This window comes from Trachypithecus francoisi, unplaced genomic scaffold, assembly GCF_009764315.1.
Source record: "Trachypithecus francoisi isolate TF-2019V2 unplaced genomic scaffold, Tfra_2.0 Lachesis_group10, whole genome shotgun sequence".
NCBI classification, from domain to species: Eukaryota; Metazoa; Chordata; class Mammalia; order Primates; family Cercopithecidae; genus Trachypithecus; species Trachypithecus francoisi.
In genome coordinates, this window is record NW_022681455.1 from 16,502,958 (window position 1) to 16,522,342 (window position 19,385).

At 48.1% G+C, this 19,385-nt stretch overlaps 1 protein-coding gene across 7 annotated transcripts in view; it reads right to left on the reverse strand.

The window, feature by feature from the left end:
* The window catches only part of ATXN1 (ataxin 1), a 465,758-nt gene that overhangs the window by 13,074 nt on the left and 433,299 nt on the right, over nt 1-19,385 (reverse strand). For 6 of the 7 annotated variants that reach the window (XM_033216313.1, XM_033216310.1, XM_033216309.1 and 3 more), the window contains one exon: nt 14,460-16,494. In XM_033216313.1, the coding sequence (XP_033072204.1) occupies nt 14,460-16,334 (1,875 nt within the window). In that variant the 5' untranslated portion in view covers nt 16,335-16,494. Of the gene's footprint in view, nt 1-14,459; nt 16,495-17,056; nt 17,211-19,385 lie in introns of all 7 variants that reach the window. The other variant, XM_033216307.1, reaches the window with a different exon arrangement.

Sequence of the window (19,385 nt, forward strand, 5' to 3'; positions counted from 1 at the left end):
TTCAGAAGACCAGAAGCCTTATTTCCAAACATGTCAGCCTCTTTTTTGGTTCTGTGTGTTCCTGGATAACTCCCTGCCTCTTTGTTGGCAGACGGCCGGACACCTACCCATGGAGAGGCCCTTGGTGTGTGAGCCACATTATACATACTTCGCTGGGCAGGCAATATTTAATTTTCTGAAAATAACATCTACTGTGTGCTCATAGATAAACCTATCTGAGGATTTCCACGTTACCAAGTATCTGTAGACTCATCAAGAAATGTCTACAAGCCCTTTATAACAGGTACTATAATTGATTACTGCAAAAACCAGGATACAGATGCTCATGTTCCCCACTAAAGACTTCATAATGTTGTTGGACGTTTTGAAAGCCTTTCATTATTTTCACATCTCAAAACTCCAAAGACACCACTCTTGTAATCCCAGCACTTTGGGAGGCTGAGGTACAACTGTGAAATAGCAAAAGAATGAATATAACTAACTCCATTTTAGTTTAAAGGGTTTTACCCTTTCCTGCATGTAGGCTAGGATAATTTTATAGTACCGAGAAAATATACACAAACAACAATCATGTACTTTTAGAAACTAACTCTGGGATTAAAGGGGAAGTATAAAAACAACTAACTATATATTGTTAAAGACTGATAGGAGTGGCTGGGCATGGTGGCTCACGCCTGTAATCCCAGTACTTTGGGAGGCCGAGGCGGGCGGATCACCTGAGGTCAGGAGTTTGAGACCAGTCTGGCCAAGATAGTGAAACCCTCTACTAAAAATACAAAAGACTGATAGGAGCATTGTGACCTGACCAAGGACAAAGAAGTTCCCAACCTTCTCGAACCCTCACTGGTGCCCAAATGTCTACGGTCCTCAGTTGCCTGTCTTTGCTTCCTGCCAAAGGAGCTGTGTCACCCTGTGAAAAGATGCCATGACCAGCTATCAGCTGGGTCCATGAAAGCTAAGGTGGGAGCAGAAGATTATTCAGATACCAACCTCCTTGTCTCCCCCATAGCCCCCTCCCATAAAAACCCTCCAACCAGCCTAAAAAATTGGAGATGGTACTTAATTTTTAAAAAATTATTATTATTATTTCTTGAGATGGATTCTCATTCTGTTGCCCAGGCTAGAATGCAGTGGTACAATCTTGGCTCACTGCAACCTCTGCCTCCTGGGTTCAAGCTATTCTCCTGCCTCAGCCTCCTGAGTAGCTGGGACTACAGGCATGTGCCACCACACCTGGCTAATTTTTGTATTTTTCAGTAGAGACGGTGTTTCGCCATGTTGGTCAGGCTGGTATCAAACTCCTGACCTCAGGTGATCCACCTGCCTTGGCCTCCCAAAGTGCTGGGATTACAGGTGTGAGCTACCGTGCCTGGCCTGGAGATGGTACTTTAGAAGCCTAGCTCATCATCTTCTCAACTACGCTGGCTTTCCCAATAAACCTGCGTTTCCTCTCACCAACCTCATCTCTCATATTTGGCTTTTGAGTGGTAAGCAGCCAAACCTAAGTACAGAGGCGGGAGGGTCACTCGAGCTACTGCACCACTCCAGCCTGTGTGCCAGAGTAGGACTCTGTCTCTAAAAACCAAACCAAACCAAACCAAACCAAACTCCAAACCGCCAAAGACAGGCCTTAGAATTAAATGCTGTGGTGTGAACCATAGCTAGAATAGCCTACCGAAAAATTCATGAGAGAAAAGTGATGGAGAGAGAGAATATTTGAGATGTGCACTAAAATAAGATGATGTTAATGGATTTTTTGTTTTGTTTTGTTTTTTGAGACAGAGTCTTGCTCTGTCTCCCAGCTTGGAGTGCAGTGGCACCATCTCAGCTCACTGCAATCTCTGTCTCTTGGATTCGAGCGATTCTCCTGCCTCAGCCTCCTAAGTAGCAGGGATTACAGGTGCCCACCACCACCCCTGGCTAATTTTTTATATTTTTAGTAGACACGGGTTTCCCCATGTTGGCCAGGCGGGTCTTGAACTCCTGACCTCAGGCGATCTGCCTGCCTCAGCCTCCCAAAATGCTAGGATTACAGACATGAGCCACTGTGCCCACCTGGCCTGTTAATGGAATTTATGTTAACCTAGATAGGCTTGGGAGATTCTTCCTTAATCACTTCAAAGGCTTCTCTTCGCTTCTTTTTTGCCTAAATTCTGCCTTTGCTTCCTGCCAAAGGAGCTATGTCACCCCGTGAAAAGATGCCACGACCAGCTATCAGCTGGGTCCATGAAAGCTGAGGTGGGAGCAGAAGATTATTCAGATAATCTGATCATTGTAGGCACATATTGGATAGCTTGCCAGCCCAATGCTAGTTTTCTCCTCACTAATTAGTTTGAACTATCTAGACAATGCACTTTCCCCTGCTTGGAGTCTGAATGTATGTGAAGGAAAATAACTTTTTTTCCCGTTCTTTGGTGAAAGTTAAAATCTTGTTGCACACATCTCAAATAGGTACACTCATGTATTCATAGCAAATCTATTTTTATTTTATAATTCGGTGTGTCATAAGGATATACACATTCTTAAAGGTTAACTGATCATTAACGGTTAATGAAGAAATCTCACTGAGGGATTTTTCAGCGAGAATATATATAATCAAATCTGTTGCTTGAAATTCCCTTGGAGAGGAGCCTTCTCCAGCTCAAAACATGCTGTCACTGCCAGCGGGGACTGGTTTGGATGTGAAACAGAGACGGTGTGATTTTGTAGGATGATGTCATCTTCAACTGGAACAATGAGTCTGTGAATTCCTTGAATTTAAGACCCATATGGGTGTTCCCTATGATGCTGACAGCTTCAAAATATTGTTATCATTATTATTATTATTTTGAGATGGAGTCTTGCTCTGTTGTCCAGGCTGGAGTGCAGTGGCACCATCTCGGGTCACTGCAACCTCCACCTCCTGGGTTCAATCACCTCCTGGGACTACAGGCATGACCCACCACACCTGGCTAATTTTTGTATGTTTAGTAGAGATGGGGTTTTACTATGTTGGCCTGGCTGGTCTTGAACTCCCGACCTCAAGTGATCTGCCCGCCTTGGCCTCCCAAAGTGCTGGGATTACAGGCGTGAGTCACCGTGCCTGACCTCAAAATAATATTGAGTGTTCCTAATGACACACATCAGGCTTTGCAGCTTTAGTAAAAGTTCAACAAGTGCACACCAAGCACCTGCGAGGTGTTAGGAACCTTAGAAGAGCACCTATGGGTTAAGACCTAGTTTCTTGCCTCCCACGAGGAGACGGAACATACATGCAAAACACAACACTTCACAAGGGCACATCTGGACACCAGTGACCACGCTATCTGATGATGTCCACTCAGATGTCGAACAGGCAACTCAAACCTAAAGTGACCTAAAACACATCAGACCTCCCTATGTGCCCGTGCCCGGTGGCCATCCCAGGTTCTTCCCCATCTCCATAAATGGTATCCCATTCTCCCATTCTTCTGGCTGCTCAGTCAAGGACCCGGGAATCACATGTTCTTCCGCTCTTTCTCTTACATCACATACATCCCAATGATAAACAAACTGTATGGGTTCCTTTTCCAAATACACCTAGAATGAGACTATTTTTCACTACCTCCACCACCTCTGTCCTGGCCACGCTGCGTCTCACTCGCTCAGTCACCATAGGCAAGCTTGATGTGGTCTGCATGTGCACCGTACTCCCTACACCACAGCAACAGTGGTCTCCTTGCTGGTCCTTTAACCCCACTTGCGCCTTCCATCTGGGCACCTGCTACTCTCTCCATGCATTTGGAATCTTTTTTGCCTCATGTACTGTTGCCACCCACCCTCCTTCTCAGAGACAACTCCCCTGACAGCTCTATTTAAAATAACAACACTCTAGTTTCCATAGTTTCTCTTTTCTTTTTTTATTTTGAGATAGGGTCTTGTTCTGTTGCCCAGGCTGGAGTGCAGTAGCATGATCATGACTCACTGCAGCCTTGACCTCTTGGGCTCAAGAGATCCTCCTGCCTCAGCTGCCTGAGTAGTTGGGACCACATGCATGCACCACCATGTCCAGCTAATGTTCTGTTGATGATGATAATGATGATTATTATGTAGAGAAGGAGTCTTGCTATGTTGGCCAGGCCAGTTTCAAAACTCCTGGCCTCAAGTTCCCTCTTGCCTTGGCCTCCCAAAGTGCTGAGATTACAAGCATGAGCCACCTAGCCTGGCCCCTTCTCCTCTTTATACCAGGGATCTCCAACCCCCAGGCAATGGATCGGTAGGAGTCCATGGTCTGTTAGGTACTGGGGCTGCACAGCTGGAGGTGAGCGACCATTCCCCACTGAGCTCCACCTCCTGTCAGATCAGTCGCAAGCATTAGATTCTCATAGGAGCATGAATCCTATTGTAAACTGAGGATGCAAGGAATCCAGGTTGCGTGCTCCTAAGAGAATCTAACTAATGCCTGATGATCTGAGGTGGAACAGTTTCATCCCAAAATCATCCCCGTCCCTCTTCCCATCCTGTGAAAAAATCTTCTTCCATGAAACCAGTCCCTGGAGCCAAAAGGGGCTGTTTATCTTCTTATGCATTCCTTTTTATTTACTTGGGTGAGACAGGCTGATCATGAGGTCAGGAGTTCGAGATCAGCCTGGCCAACATGGTAAAACCCTATCTCTACTAAAAGTACAAAAAAATTAGCCAGGTGTGGTAGCGGGTGCCTGTAAATCTCAGCTACTCAGGAGGCTGAGGCAGGAGAATTGCTTGAACCCGGGAGGCAGAGGCTGCAGTGAGCCGAGATCACGTGATTGCACCCCAGCCCGGGCGACAGTGCAAGACTCCATCCTAAAAAAAAAAAAAAAAAAAAAAAAAAAATCTGAAAGAATAGTTCTGTTTGCCTTCTGTATAGAAAAACATTGCAATGGTACAACTGGACAACAGGGGGCAATAGAGAGACTGCCTGTCTTTTTTTTTCCCTTTTTCTTTTTTTTTTTTTTTTTTTACCAGCCAGAACTAAAGTGGGCTATGGCCTCCCCCAGGGAGAAGGACAGTGCTTTCTCCAGGTTGTGGCTTACCCGCTAACAGGCAGCTTTCTCAGCGGAGCCATAGCCACCTCACCTTGTCAGATGCTGAGGTCGTCATGATTTTATTGAATCATATTTCAGTTATTTTCTCTCCACTCTCGTTCCTGCAGCTGTGTTAGTAATCATTAAGTCATTTTATGATCTTGCTGGGGTTCCACACATTTTCCAGAATGGTTTCTGATGAAATCTCAATGAAAATAAACTCATGGGAGCAGTACCACAGATAACCAAAGCATGTTACATAATGCCAGACAGCTCAGTAGAGCCCATTTTTTTCATCCAATAAATATATCCTGTTTCAAACACACTAAGCAGTATGTAGGACAGCCTTTATAACTTTTCTTTCTTTCTCTTGTTTTTAGATGGAGTCTCACTCTGTTGCCAAGGCTAGAGTGCAATAGTGCAATCTTGGCTCACGACAACCTCTACCTCCCAGGTTCAAGTGATTCTCCTGCCTCAGCCTCCCAAGTAGCTGGGATTACAGGCGCCTGCCACCACACCAGGCTGATTTTTTGTATTTAATAGAGACAGGGTTTCATCATGTTGATCAGGCTGGTCTTGAACTCTTGACCTCAGGTGATCCACGCACCTCGGCCTCCCAACGTGCTGGGATTACAGATGTGAGCCACCGTACTCAGGGATGGCCTTTATACTTTTGTCAGCTTGAGGCCCCTCTGTCTTTCATCTCTGGATGCACTGTCGCCAGCACCTCTTGCTTTTGGGGGTAGACCGCCTCCCACCATCCTTCACTCTTTCCCTTCCTCTTCCTGCTGCTGCCGGCAAGCCCATTTGCTCATCATTGCGGTTATAAGAGATCTGCCTACTTCTTCCCTCCAGCCCCCTCAACCGACTCCTCTAAAACCATTACCTCCAACTCCCATTTGGGATGGAGGAACCAAGACAGGGAGACAACACAGACTCACTTCTGGGCTCATACTTATTTATTCAGTGTCACCTTCCTAATCTGACTAGTGACTGCCTTTTAAGAAAAATTTTAGCTCCTCTGTATGAAAATTCAATAAAATTCCTTTTATCACTTAGTCGATAACTACTGTATCTAAACACTATGCACATACACGCATATTTATGCTGTTTGATTGTATATTTCAATCTTAGATTGGTGCTATGTCTATATACACACATATGTACATATCACCAAAAACAAGATAGAAGGAAAACAAAGCGTCTGTTGTTTAAATATGTCTCCCTTTTCCTTCACAAGAGTCCCTGTTTTCACAAATTGCGAAGGGCATCTGTTTCACAAAACATTTTGTCGTGACACTATCCCAGATACACAAATTTCGCTTGTTGCTGGGAGCAATGAAATCTCTCATAAGCTCGATTTCAGTGAGTATGTCTTGTTTTTGGTGAAATTATTAAATTGGGTATTCTTTTGTCTGCAAGTGAAATTCTCAGTCTTGTTTTACCTGTAAAGGCCAGTCTGCTCTCCTGGAAGGCTAGTCTGCATGGTTACATTCTCAGCATGAAAAAAATCAGAAAACCCTGTCTCAAGGATGAAGGGGATAAGCGAGAGACCCGTTTACTGCAATGTTTAAACATCATTAATAAAAACAGTCAAAACTCTTTGGCTGCGTGTAAAATCTCTGTGAGTGTTCTATTTAAAACACTGAATCATGTTCACGCAAAGCCTGACTCAGTCCTTGGTGGAAGTGTTTCAGGGTTGTTCAGTAAACCCACACCCTAGCACCGGGACGCCTCCTAATACAAATCCCAAATTAAAAGCTGGGATTTTCTCACACGTGGTAGCGTAGCTCACAGAGTTCCTTTGTGGGAAGGCCCTGTGGGGAGGCTCAGGGCTGGCCAGGAAGGACACAGTCCAGCGAGTGACCACAGCAGCTGTGATACGGAAGCCCTTAGGCACACAGGTTCTAGCTCACTTGCCTTCCTTTTCTGGGGCCTTAAAATGTGTGCCTTAGGCAGGGCAGAGTGGCTCATCCCTGTAATCCCAGCACTTTGCGGGCCTGAGGTGGGAGGATCACATGAGCTCAGGAGTTCAAGACCAGCCTGGGCAACATGGCAAGACCCCACGTCTACAGAAAAATACAAAAATTAGCTGGGTGTGGTGGTGTGTGCCTGTGGTCCCAGTCACTAGGGAGGCTGAGGTGGGAGGATTGCTTGGGCCTAGGAGGTCAAGGCTGCAGTGAGCTACTGTGGTGTCACTGCACTCCAGCCTGGGCAATAGAGCAAGACCCTATCTCAAAAAAAAAAAGATGTGCCTTGAAGAACAACATAATATTCAGTGCTAAAAAGAAATGAGCTATCAGAGCAACAAGAAGACATGGAAGAACCCGAAATGCATATCGCTAAGTGAGAGACGCCAATGTGAAAAGGCGACATACTGGATGATTCCAACTGCATGGCATTCTGGAACAGGCAAAACTATGGAGAGAGTAAAACGATCAGTGGGTTCCAGGGGTTTAAGGTGGGGTGTGGGGGACAAATGGTTGATGCATAAGGGATTTTTAGGGTGGTACAGCTGTTCTGTATAATACTGTAATGCTGGATACATGACATCAGAAATTCATCAAAAACAGCATGTACAACAGAGTGAACTGTAGTATAACTATGGACTTTAGTTAAAAATAAGGTATCGGTACTGGCTCATCAATTGTAACCAATCTATCACACCAACGCAAGATTTTAACAGGGAAAACTGTTATGTGTGTGGGACCTCTCTCTACTTGCTGTACACCTAAAACTGCTTTAAACAATAGTCTTTAATTTTTTTAAAAAATGCTATAAACAACAATGGTTGGAGAGAATCAAAACATGTAAGATGACCCAGTTGGGAGCACGTGTAGCACATAAAGTTTAAAGCAGAGCATTTTTCTCTTTTTTTTTTTTTTTTTTGGAGAGGTACAAAGACCCACAAACAAAAATGCGATTTGACATAGTTTCTCTGTTGGAGCCTTTCCAGCATCAGAACAGATAGGAAGTGTGTATTACCAACAACTGCGGCACAAATCCAGGGCTGCACTCTGCACACAGGGCAGTCACCAGCTATCTATTTTTTGATACGTTAGGATTCATCACCACCAAGCTCGGCATGTTCAATGTTGGCAAGTGGGTCTGCCTTGGCTGCAAAGGGACTGACTCTAAAAGCTTATGTGCCGCCTGCATGAGGGCCTTGGCTATTTTTAGGTACCAGCTAATCCATTCAATGCATAATGCTACCATCGATGACTCACAGCTCACAGCAGTCAAACTGAAAGATAGTAGAATGAAAGGCAAGCCATCGGTAGACACCCAGTAAGTACATCATGATAACAACTGCTGTACAAGCACACACAGGCACACTCACACCCACGCCAGGACAGTCGGGAGGAGGAAATGGCACTGAATATTAAGCAGCCACCAAGTCAGGGAAGCAGTCACCTCAGGAGGTGCTGGAAGCGACAGACGGCCCTAATAACACACAGAGCCTGGCATTTAGGAAAGAAGCAAAGGAACGTGTCAGCCCAGAGCACTTTACCAATACATTTTACAACTCCACTGAGCAAATGCTGTGTACTCTTCAGAGAAGCTGAACCTAGGAAGGGTGAAACAGAAGGATGGGATAATATAGAACGCCGCCAGATGGAAGCCAAAGGCTCCCTGACTGGGGCCATCCTGGGCAGGGCTGTCCCGGCGGACACGTCGCTAACAGTCTCTTACAGAAGAGGAGCCTGGGAGCCCTTGTTTCTGCATTGGTTGTCTTACCTATCTGGAGGGCTGGAGCACCAATGCATCCCTCACGTCCAGTTCATGCTCAGAAATAAGACTGATATGCTTACGCAGGCTGGCATGACATCACTTAGCCTTACAAACAGGAACAGTGAGAAGGGTGCTCTCCTCGGCCACTCGCGGGACTCCACCCCGAGGATTACAGGCAGGGTAAAAATGGCTTATTGTGCTCATTGGAAAAGCTCAGCCTCTTTCTAGACTTTCATCAGCTGCCTCTCCTTCCAGAAATGCTTTTTAGAACATGAGGTCTTTGATTTATTTTTCAGCTGTAAATCACTTTCTCAGGGCCAGAGCCATGTAAGTTGAAGCAGGGAAGGGAAAACTAACATTGCACAAGGTCCCAGTGCTACTGACGGGTGAGGGATACATTCAGACTCAGCTCTCTTCAGGGCCAGTTCCTGCATTTGCCAAGCAGCTAACCTACTTCCTACATGAGGAGGAGGTGCGAAGCCCCATCCTTCTTTTGAGTCGCATTGGCTCCCACGTTGATGCTATTGCTTGGGGGGTCCCATCTGGGATGCGCCACAGACTTATGGCCTCAAACCTGGAGGATATTAAGTGGATTATATTTGGCAGTGAGGCTCAAGGGAAGTGATTCTGTCATCCTTTGGGACTCTCAACCAGAATCAAGGCACGCCAAAGTAGCAATTCTCTTCCAGGGTAGGGAACGTGCTATCACCTTTCACTGAAGAGGAAGGAGGCTTCCTTTGGTGCACACAGTAACAATGGACAATACCTGGCATTCCCCTTTCCTCCTACAGCATCTAGGTGGGGGCCTGGGGGATGCATAGCCGCTTTGCCCGAGCGAGAAATGCTGCACCAGGCAGGGCAATGCCACAGGGATAGTGACAAACACGGAAAAGCATTTTTCTCCTACATTGCCTTGTCTGGAGCATCAGCTGGGACAACGCTGGGGGCATCTTTCCACAGTCTTAATGAGGAATTCAGCCCCTTAAAAATAATGCCCAAACTAAAACACCCCTCAGTTTTATACGAGATGGCTTTAGTTCCCACGAGGTCTGTATGCCGCTTAGCATGAGGTTCATGAACATGTTCATCTTAATACCCTTCTTGGTTTTTGGTTAACTGATGCTAATCAATTTTTACAAGATCTGTGCTGTTCTGGAAAGTATAAAAGTGAAGCATTAAAAAACTGAGCAGTCTCGAGAGATTATCTCCTATGAAGAATCCTGTGTGGCCGGGCGCCATGGCTCACGTCTGTAATCCCAGCACTTTGGGAGACCGAGGTGGGTGGATTGCTTGAGCCCGAGTTCCAGACCAGCATGGGCAAGATAGTGAAACCCTGTCTCTACAAAAAATACAGAAAATTAGCTGGGTATAGTGGCACACACCCATAGTCCCAGCTACTGGGGAGGTTGAGGTGGGAGGATCAATTGAGCCTGTGAGGTTGAGGCTGCAGTGAGCCAATGAGCCCACCACTGCACTTCAGCCTGGGTGACAGGGCAAGACCCTGTCTCAAAACAAGCAAACAAATGAACACAAAAACCCACACACACACACAAACAAAACTCATTTGCCTGGTTTAGAGAGGAGAGAGCTGCAGCTCAGAAAGGTGAAGTAACTTGTCCTGCCAGAGACCCAAAGCCACACCCCTGGGTCTGTCACCACCATACCGTATCACACGACTTTCCCTGGGGGTGTGATGTTGAGGGGGGGGTCTTATGAGGTCAGGCATCCTCAAGAGTCTGTTCATGCAGGATTTCTGCCTAGAGTCACAATGCCATCTGTTTTGGAGAAAACCATCTCTTCCACAACTTCCCCAATCAAATTTGTGATTTTGCTTATTAAGCTCAACAATTTGCACATTTCTGAATTTCTCTGTGGGTGCAGTGTCAGCGATGCCTAACCAGTTGAGAAGACCAGGAAGATTCTTCAGGCTAGAGGAGAAAACCCCTCAGGAAGGCACTGCAGAGGGAGAGAAGGATGTAGCCTTTGGAACCTCAATTAAGTCCAGATATGAATTATCTCTCTCCCTCCCATCTCCCCCTCTCATGCTCTCTGTCTGAATCTCCGCTGACTCGGAACCTGTCACTTGTGGCAAACACAGCTGGTGGAGTATTTTAGCTGTGATGATGTCAGCCGATTTCTGATAGGCTCCTCGGTAAAGTGACAAATCATTGGTTGCGTCAGGGCCTTGCACTTTTGTTTCTACACTGTGATGCCCTAGCTGCCTTTTCAGCAGGTCTCAGCACACTTGCCTTTCTTTGCAGAAGCCCTTCCCGGCGTGCAGCACAGCCACGCGGGGGCCCGACCCCACAGACCTGCGAACAGGCCCTGACAACACTTCTACCTGCTCGTCTGCACCCTGGCTGTCAGTAGAGAGACTTAGTGATCTCACTATGGGAAAAACCATGAGAACAGGGCTCTGACTTCACAGAGAAGCCAATTTCTCTTTCATTGAATCAATAATTTTGCAAAGTTTGGAGTAGGGAAAAACACACCTAGATTCATCCCCCCCAGGAACAGAAGAGGGCTGTAAGGGGCTGGGCGCGGTGGCTCGTGCTTGTAATCCCAGCACTGTAGGATGCCGAGGCGGGTGGATCATCTGAGGTCAGGAGTTCGAGACTAGCCTGACCAACATGGTGAAACCCTGTCTCTACTAAAAATACAAAAATTAGCAGGGGGTGGTGGTGTGCGCCTGTAATCCCAGTTACTCGGGAGGCTGAGGTAAAAGAATCACTTGAACCCAAGAGGCAGAGGTTGCAGTGAGCCAAGATCACCCCATTGCACTCCAGCCTGGGTGACAGAGTAAGACTCTGTCTCCAAAAAACAAAAAATAAACAAATAAAAATAAAAATAGAAATATTAAATAAAAATTAAAAAAAAATAAAATAAAAAAATAGAAGAGCCTGGGTTCTGCGGAGGCTGCCAGGCCTGCGAAGTGTGGCCCACAGCTGAAGTGTCCGCCTCAAGCTGAAGGAGATGCTGGCCGGCAAGGAACCGTTGCATTTCTAAACAAAACCTCTTTTCACACTTGCCTCTGTTCACAAAAATGTTTTAAGGATTCTACGTACCCTGAAAAGCAATGACTCTTCGCTCATGTTTATTTTCCGTGTTTCACCTGGGGTCTGTGAAGAGTCAACTTTGCTCAAGGCAGTGCATTTTCTTTCTCCTAGTACCCACCCCTAATTCATGCAGGAAGTGAGCACCCACTACAGAGGGCTGGTGAGCTCTGTTATTATGTCATTTATTTAAAAATCCTGATTTTTTTTTTTTTAATCAAATCTTCGGGGAAATCTTTCTTGGGCCCTTTCAAAGACTGTAAACCTACAGTGATTTCTCATAATACAAAGAAGACTATTCAGGGCTAAAAGCTCTCGCCAGTGCAGGGCCCTGACTTTGTGCAAGTCCCCACATCCTGTCATTCACGAGCAGTTCTGGAAAACTGATTTGGTCCTTTGCTCACCTGGACTTTTAAAAAATGCTCAAAAAAGCCAGACATGGGGACTCGTGTCTGTCATCTCAGGGCTTTGGGAGGCCGAGGTGGAAGGATTGGTTGAGCCCAGGAGTTTGAGACCAGCCTGGGCAACACAGCAAGACCCAATCTCCACTAAAATGTTTTTTACTTTTTAAATTAGCTGGCCATGGAGGTATGCACCTGTGGTCCCAGCTACTAGGGAGGTTGGGGTGGGAGGATTGCTGGCGTCTGGGAGGTCAAGGCCACAGGGAGCTATGATTGCGCCGCTGCATTCCTGCCTAGGAGACAGAGAAACACTGTCTCAAAAATGAGAAAAAGAAGCCCAAAATAATTCAAACCATTAATTAGTTTATCTTTTTTTTTCTCTTGTTTTATTTTATCTGAATGTCCCAAATAGCAGCTATTTCATGACTATTTTCAACTCAAGCTGGAAGGAGGCTCTGTCCCATTTGAGTGTTTTCAAATCCTAGATGGAAACACTTGTAGAAAGTGAGCTCGATAGCCAGGAAAGCTCTCAGCTGCAGGCTGAACCTGCTGGACTCCCAGCAACTTGGGCAGTGAAAGAAACGGGCTGTGGAATAAATGCATGTAATCGATCTAAGAACCTGGAAAAGGGTGGATTGAAGGAGCCTGTGGAAATTAAGAGAGTTAACCATACTTCAAGGGACTCATCTTGGCTACAGATGACTTTACCCCAAGCCCAGCAGGTCACCTGGGACAGCCCTGACTTCTCAGATTGTATTAACCATGCTTTTACTTTCTGATGCTTTGATATTTTAGGGTCTTGCGGATCCCAGAGGTATAGTCTCTCCCAGGATTAGCTAATTCCTAGAAGCCCGACTTTCACATGCAAACCAACCAGTCCAGAGCTAATTCCTAGGAGCCTGACTTTCATATGCAAACTAACCAGTCCAGAGCCCACTCCCCAACAGACTCCTATATGGGTCCATCACACTTGGGGCTAACTTTTTTTTTTTTTTGTCTGAGACGGAGTCTTGCTCTGTGTCCAAGCTGGAGTGCAGTGGCCTGATCTCGGCTCACCGCAATCTCCGCCTCCTGGGTTCAAGCAATTCTCCTGCCTCAGCCTCTGGAGTAGCTGGGACTACAGGCACACACCACCACACCCAGCTAGTTTTTGTATTTTTAGTAGAGACGGGGTTTTACCATGTTGGCCAGGCTGGTCTCGAACTCCTGACCTCTGGTGATCCACCCACCTCAGCCTCCCAAAGTGCTGGGATTACAGGTGTGACCCACTGTGCCTGGACCTTCCACCTGTATCGATCACCCCAGCACCAGCCGCCAGACAACTAGGGACAGCCCCTATGCCCCAGAGCACGCTGGAATTATCCACTCTAGCCAATCCTAAACCTGTTTATCCTGCCTCCCATGAAACCACAATAAAGGCTGTTGTTTGTCATATTTCCCCTCACTCTCTCCGCCTCCTGAGGCACCTGGTGCTTCCCCAGGTGCCCCCCACTTTATGGTGCTCTACACTTCTTGGTGTAGAGTGCCCCTTCCTCTCGGGATCAGAGAGTGTAACAAATTATCTCATCAAAGAGAGTTGTCTCCTGATCTATCTGTCAGCCTTATCACACCTAAATAATAGTAAGACATTATATATATGTTAGAGACGGGGTCTTGCTATGTTGCCCAGGCTTGAGTGCAGTGATAGTCACAGGTTCAGCCAAAGCTCACTACAGCCTCGAACTCCTGGGCTCAAGTGATCCTCCTGCCTCAGCCTCTGGAGTAGCTGGGACCAAAGGCATATACCACTGCACCCAGCATCCATTTTAAAACATGGATGTTGCAATGGGATGTGATTGCTTCAGCACCTAATCCACTCACTCCAGCAGCATCCTCTGTCTTTTCCTGGTAGGACAAAGTACAGAATGACCGCTGGAAGGACCTGAAGTCCAGCAGCCTTTCCTAATCAGGGTTCCTCATCCTAACCACAGAATTCAAGAAACAACTAGAGTGGTGAGTTTCTGAATTGTCTCAATGACTCCATAACTAGCCCCACTTTCCATGCATGGAGATCAATTCATTACACACAGCAGAGGTCACGGGAAAGTGGGCTTATTTTTTCTAGAGAATGCAGTTGGGAAAGGCCACATCTAAGGTCTAGGTGTACCTGAGAACCCTTAATCCTGCCTCATAGAAGCAATTCATCTTGCCAGGAGATGACGACGGCGTCGCGGTGTGGTGTCCCGTCCCTGTGCCACCCGCGCCAACATTACCTGGGCTCGGTGCTCCCCGACGGCGAACTGTATCACGGCCACACCCGGGCTATGGCTGTCTTCGATCCTCTCCACGGTGCTAGAGTCGATCTTCAGGTCGTTGCTTATCTCTGCGCTCTGGATGAAATCTTCTGTTTTTAAGTCTTCCACCTTCTTTAGCTCCCCATTGGCCAACTGGATGATGGAGCCTTTCATGAAGTAGGGAGGCAGAGTAGGAGGAGCCGCCGCCGGGGAGGCCACGGACTGCACCACGGGCAGGTGGATCTGGGCCTGCACCATGGCTGGGTAGGCGGACTGGGTGACCAGGGCCTCGGGGTTGAAGTTCTCACTCTTGGGAAGGGCGGTGGTGACGAATGTGTGAGGCACTGCAGCAAACTGGGGGGATGACGTGACTATGGCCGGGGCTGCCCCTGACGCTTCCATGTCAGTGCTGCCGACCGGGATGAGCAGGGGCTGTGTGCCAGGTATCACCAGGTGCTGGGGCAGGCTGCCGGCATAGGTGATTGCTTGCTGCTGGCCGCTCAGGTAGCCGATGACAGGGGGTTGAGTCCCTGCGTAGAAGGCCGTGGCTGGCAGTCCCACCGGGAGTGGCTCTGAAGCACTGTGTGTGGTCTGAATGACCGTGTGGGGTGAGAGCGCATAGGACCGGTGACCAGGCTTCCCTAAATGCAGGCCGCTTTTGTCGTTGAGGGTGGAGGGGGAGGCCTCGCGATGAGTGGCCTGTTGCACCTCCAGGTCGGACGCGGGCGTGTTGCTGTTGGGCAGGACCATCACAGAGGCCCGGACCCCTGAAGGATCACGACTGCTGTAGTCTGAGGGGCTCGGGTGAACCACCACGTGCCTGGACTCGTACGGGTGAGGAACCGACTTGCCACCTGCCTTGCCCAAGCCCAGATCGGCCGAGGACGGGGCCCCGTACCGCCGGCTCTTCTCCATCTCACCGTTCAGGACCTCCTTGGCCTGGATGGCCTGCTGCAGCCGGCTGCTCTCAGCTTTCTTGGTGGCCTCCCGAGGGACAAAGTGGCTGCCGGAGTCGGCGTATTGCATGACGACCTGGGAGGGGGGCCCCAGGGTGAGCGTGTGTGGGATCATCGTCTGATGGGGGTGGAGGTGGACGGGGATGGCCGGAGGAGAGGCGGTGCGGCCGGTGCTCTGCGGAGAACTGGAAATGTGGACGTACTGGTTCTGCTGGGCGGGTGGGGGGGACCCCGGGGTGATGAGCCCTGGAGCCCTGCTGAGGTGGTGGTGCTGCTGCTGCTGCTGCTGCTGCTGCTGCTGCTGCTGCTGCTCAGCCTTGTGTCCCGGCGTCTGGCTCAGACTGCCCATGTTGGCCAGCAGAGTGGAATAGGCCTCCAGCTGGGAGCGCTGGGATGGAGTGGTGGCCCCGGCGGCCGAGGCCACCGCACTAGTGACGGGGTTGGCGGCTGGGGGGATCAGCTGTGACGGGATGAAGCTGGCATAGGTCCCACTGTATTGGGAGGATCCAATGAACTGGAAGGTGTGCGGCAGGTGAGCGTACTGCACGGGGGACACCGGGGTCCCTGGCTGCGGTGTGGCGTACGCGGCGGGCAGCGTGGTGGCCACGGGGACAGACCTGGGAGCGCTGGGCGGGGAGTAGTCCAGCCCTGTGGACAATGCTTTGTGTAAACCTATTCCCTGTTGTAAACCAAGCTCCACCGAGGTCCCTGCCGGCCCATGCCTCCCGCCCCCGTGGCCCCGGCCACCAGGGTTGCCCGGGAGCCATGCTGTGCCCTCCACCCGGTGGTTGTCACTGGGCAGGGCAGGGGCCTTCTCCTCGGAGGCCCGGCTGGTGGCGGGGATCTCGCGCTTCTTGGGAGGCAGGCATTCGTTGCTCCGCTCTTGGTTGGATTTCATTTTTCGCCGTCCCCCCTCCACGGTGACTGTTTCACTGTCTGGCTGGCTCTGATTTTAGTCTGATAAACGGAAAGTCACATTTGATTTCTGTAGGGGATCCAGGCCCTTCATGAGGAATCATCTCCCCGTGGGTACAATCCGCCAGCAGCAGCTCTGGATGCTGGGAAAGGGAAGGGGGCAGTGACACAGGGAAAAGGAAAGGGAGGAGACAGGGAAGGAGGGAAAAGACATCAGAATATGAGCAGCGGGGAAAGAACATCTTTGGCAAGATTAAGACTAGGTCAATGTGAACTCCCCAAACCCAATCCTACCCCAAGCACTGAAGCAGATAAAACACTACCCAGCACTTTGGGAGGCCGAGGCAGGCAGATCACGAGGTCAGGAGATTGAGACCATCCTGGCAAACATGGTGAAACCCCGTCTCTACTAAAAATACAAAAAAATTTTAGCCAGGTGTAATAGTAGCTGGCACATGCCTGTAGTCCCAGCTACTTGAGAGGCTGAGGCAGGAGAATCGCTTGAACCCAGGAGGCAGAGGTTGCAGTGAGCGGAGATTGCACCACTGTACTCCAGCCTGGGCAAAAAGAGCGAGACTCTGTCTCCAAAACCAAACCAAAACCAAACCAAACCAAACCAAAACAAAAAAAACACTAGCCATGGCAGCTGCACATTGCAAAGGAAGATTATGAAGACACCGGGCAAGTGAACACTCTAACACATACATTTTTTAATGGGGTTAATAACTCCCCTAAGATGTTCTCAATATCCTCTCTCCTTTGTTTTTTTTCTCCTTTTCTTTTCAGAGGGTAGATGATGCAGTTCTTAAATTTCCTTTTCAGAAATGTTGGTTCCATTTCTCATCTCTCCTTCACCTGGCTGGAAAATAAAATGAAGCCTTTGGAGAGCATGACACCAGCTGGACCCTGCCCTCAGAGCCAGGCATTGAGAAAAAGCAGGTTAGCAGTGAGAGTCCAGAACAGTCCTTGCACTTGATTTCTGAATCCTCATCTGCCAGAGCCACTACTCTCCAAGATTCCCCTTAACTCTGGGTCCATACTGGACCTACGATTTCCTCTCACACACACACACACACACACACACACACACACACACATGCCAACTCAGCAGGGACCACCAGAAAGAATCCTGTTCTCCGCAAGTTTCAAAAGTATTCCCAGTACAGTCACTAATATGATAACAGAGTGAGACTGTTAAAAACGGAATCTGACTATGGTTTAAAAACCCAAATACCATACAAAAATAGGGCTAGTGCACTGAAAGCTTTCTTAATGGGTTACATGCTTGGTTTGTCCGTCTCTCTCTTCCAAGTTGACTTTGAAGTTCCCCTTCACACCGTCCCCTTTCTCCTTGGAAAGGAACAACTCGCCATTAACACTAGAAACAACACCTCTTTCAGACAGATCAGATCAGTGTGTTCAAACCTGGACATACAAACGGTGACCCTGAAGCCAGTTCTTATGGACAAGTATCTCAGTCTCTTACTAACCACTGAAGTCTGAGTTACCGCTGCTGTGTGGGCAAACCAACGCCCAACAGACAAGAGGCCGAACATCCGTGGAGCTGACATGAACCAGGCTAGCAAGCAGCAGATGTGATGGCTTCTACAGGTAGCAGCTGTAGGTATGCACAGCGCAACGCGCTGTGATCCTGAGAGCTGTGGGACTGGGCTTTGGGAATTCTACACCCTTGGGTTTTGATATCTCACATCCAGACTCTCTTTTCAGTGATCTGATTTTCTTTATTTCTTTATTTCTTTGGAGAGATGGGGTTTTGCTATGTTAACCAGGCTAGTCTTGAACTCCTGGCCTCAAGAAATCCTCCTTCCTTGGCCTCCCAAAGTGCTAGGATTCCAGGCGTGAGCCACTGTGTCTAGCCAATAATCTGATTTTAAAACAAACACAATAAAGAGCAGCCTTCAGCATTCAATCCTTGTCCATGCTGAAGCAACAGCGAAATCCCTATTGAAACACAACCCCCTTTCTCTCCTTTGCCCCCCTAATTTGTAACTTTTTTTTTTGGAGGGGGCAGTGATTTTGTTCCTTTTTCTTTCAGTCTTTCTTTTCTTTTTTTTTTTTTTTTTTGATAAGGTCTTGCTCTGTTGCTCAGGCTGGAGTGCAGTGGTGTGATCTTGGCTCACTGCAACCTGTGCCTCCTGGGCTCAAGTGATCCTCCCACCTTAGCCTCCCAAGTAGCTGGGACTACAGGTGCATGCCACCACACCCGGCTAATTTTTATACTTTTTGTAGAGGTGGGGTTTTGCCATGTTGGCCAGGCTGGTCTTGAACAGGCCTCAAGTGATCCACCCACCTCAGCCTCCCAGTGCTGGGATTACAGGCATGAGCCACTGTGCCCAGCTTGGAAGGGGCAATGATTTAATGGCCCTTGTTGGTTTTGCTCCAACATCATCAAGGAACATCACAGTGAAATGACAAATGACACAACAGAAAGTTCTCAATCCTTAATGTCTTGTGACCAGATATCTAGGAAGGTAGAGGTTTAGAAATTTGGTGTCTCAGTATCAAAGGACATTTCAGTGAGAATAGAATTTCTCACATGACAAGAGAGGAGCTTAAAGACTGGGATGGAAATGAAAAATAAAAAATAAAGTTAAAAAGACCTAAAACACTTATGATGAAGAAATGAAATGTTGAAGGAGTAATGTCACTTATTTACTCTCCCAACCTAGATTTTTTTTTTTTTTTTTTTTGAGATGGAGTGGAGTCTCACTCTGTCACCCAGCCTGGAGTGCAGTGGCGTGATCTCAGCTCACTGCAACCTCCGCCTCCTGGGTTCAAGTGATTCTCCTGCCTCAGCCTCCTGAATAGTTGGGATTATAGGCACCTGCCACCATGCCTGGCTGATTTTTGTATTTTTAGTAGAGACGGTGTTTCACCATGTTGGCCAGGCTGGTCTCGAACTCCTGAACTCAAATGATCCACCAACCTCAACCTCCCAAAGTGTTGGGATTACAGGCGTGAGCCACTGCGCCCCACCAACCTAGGGTTTTTGTAAGGCTCAAATAACTGTGTT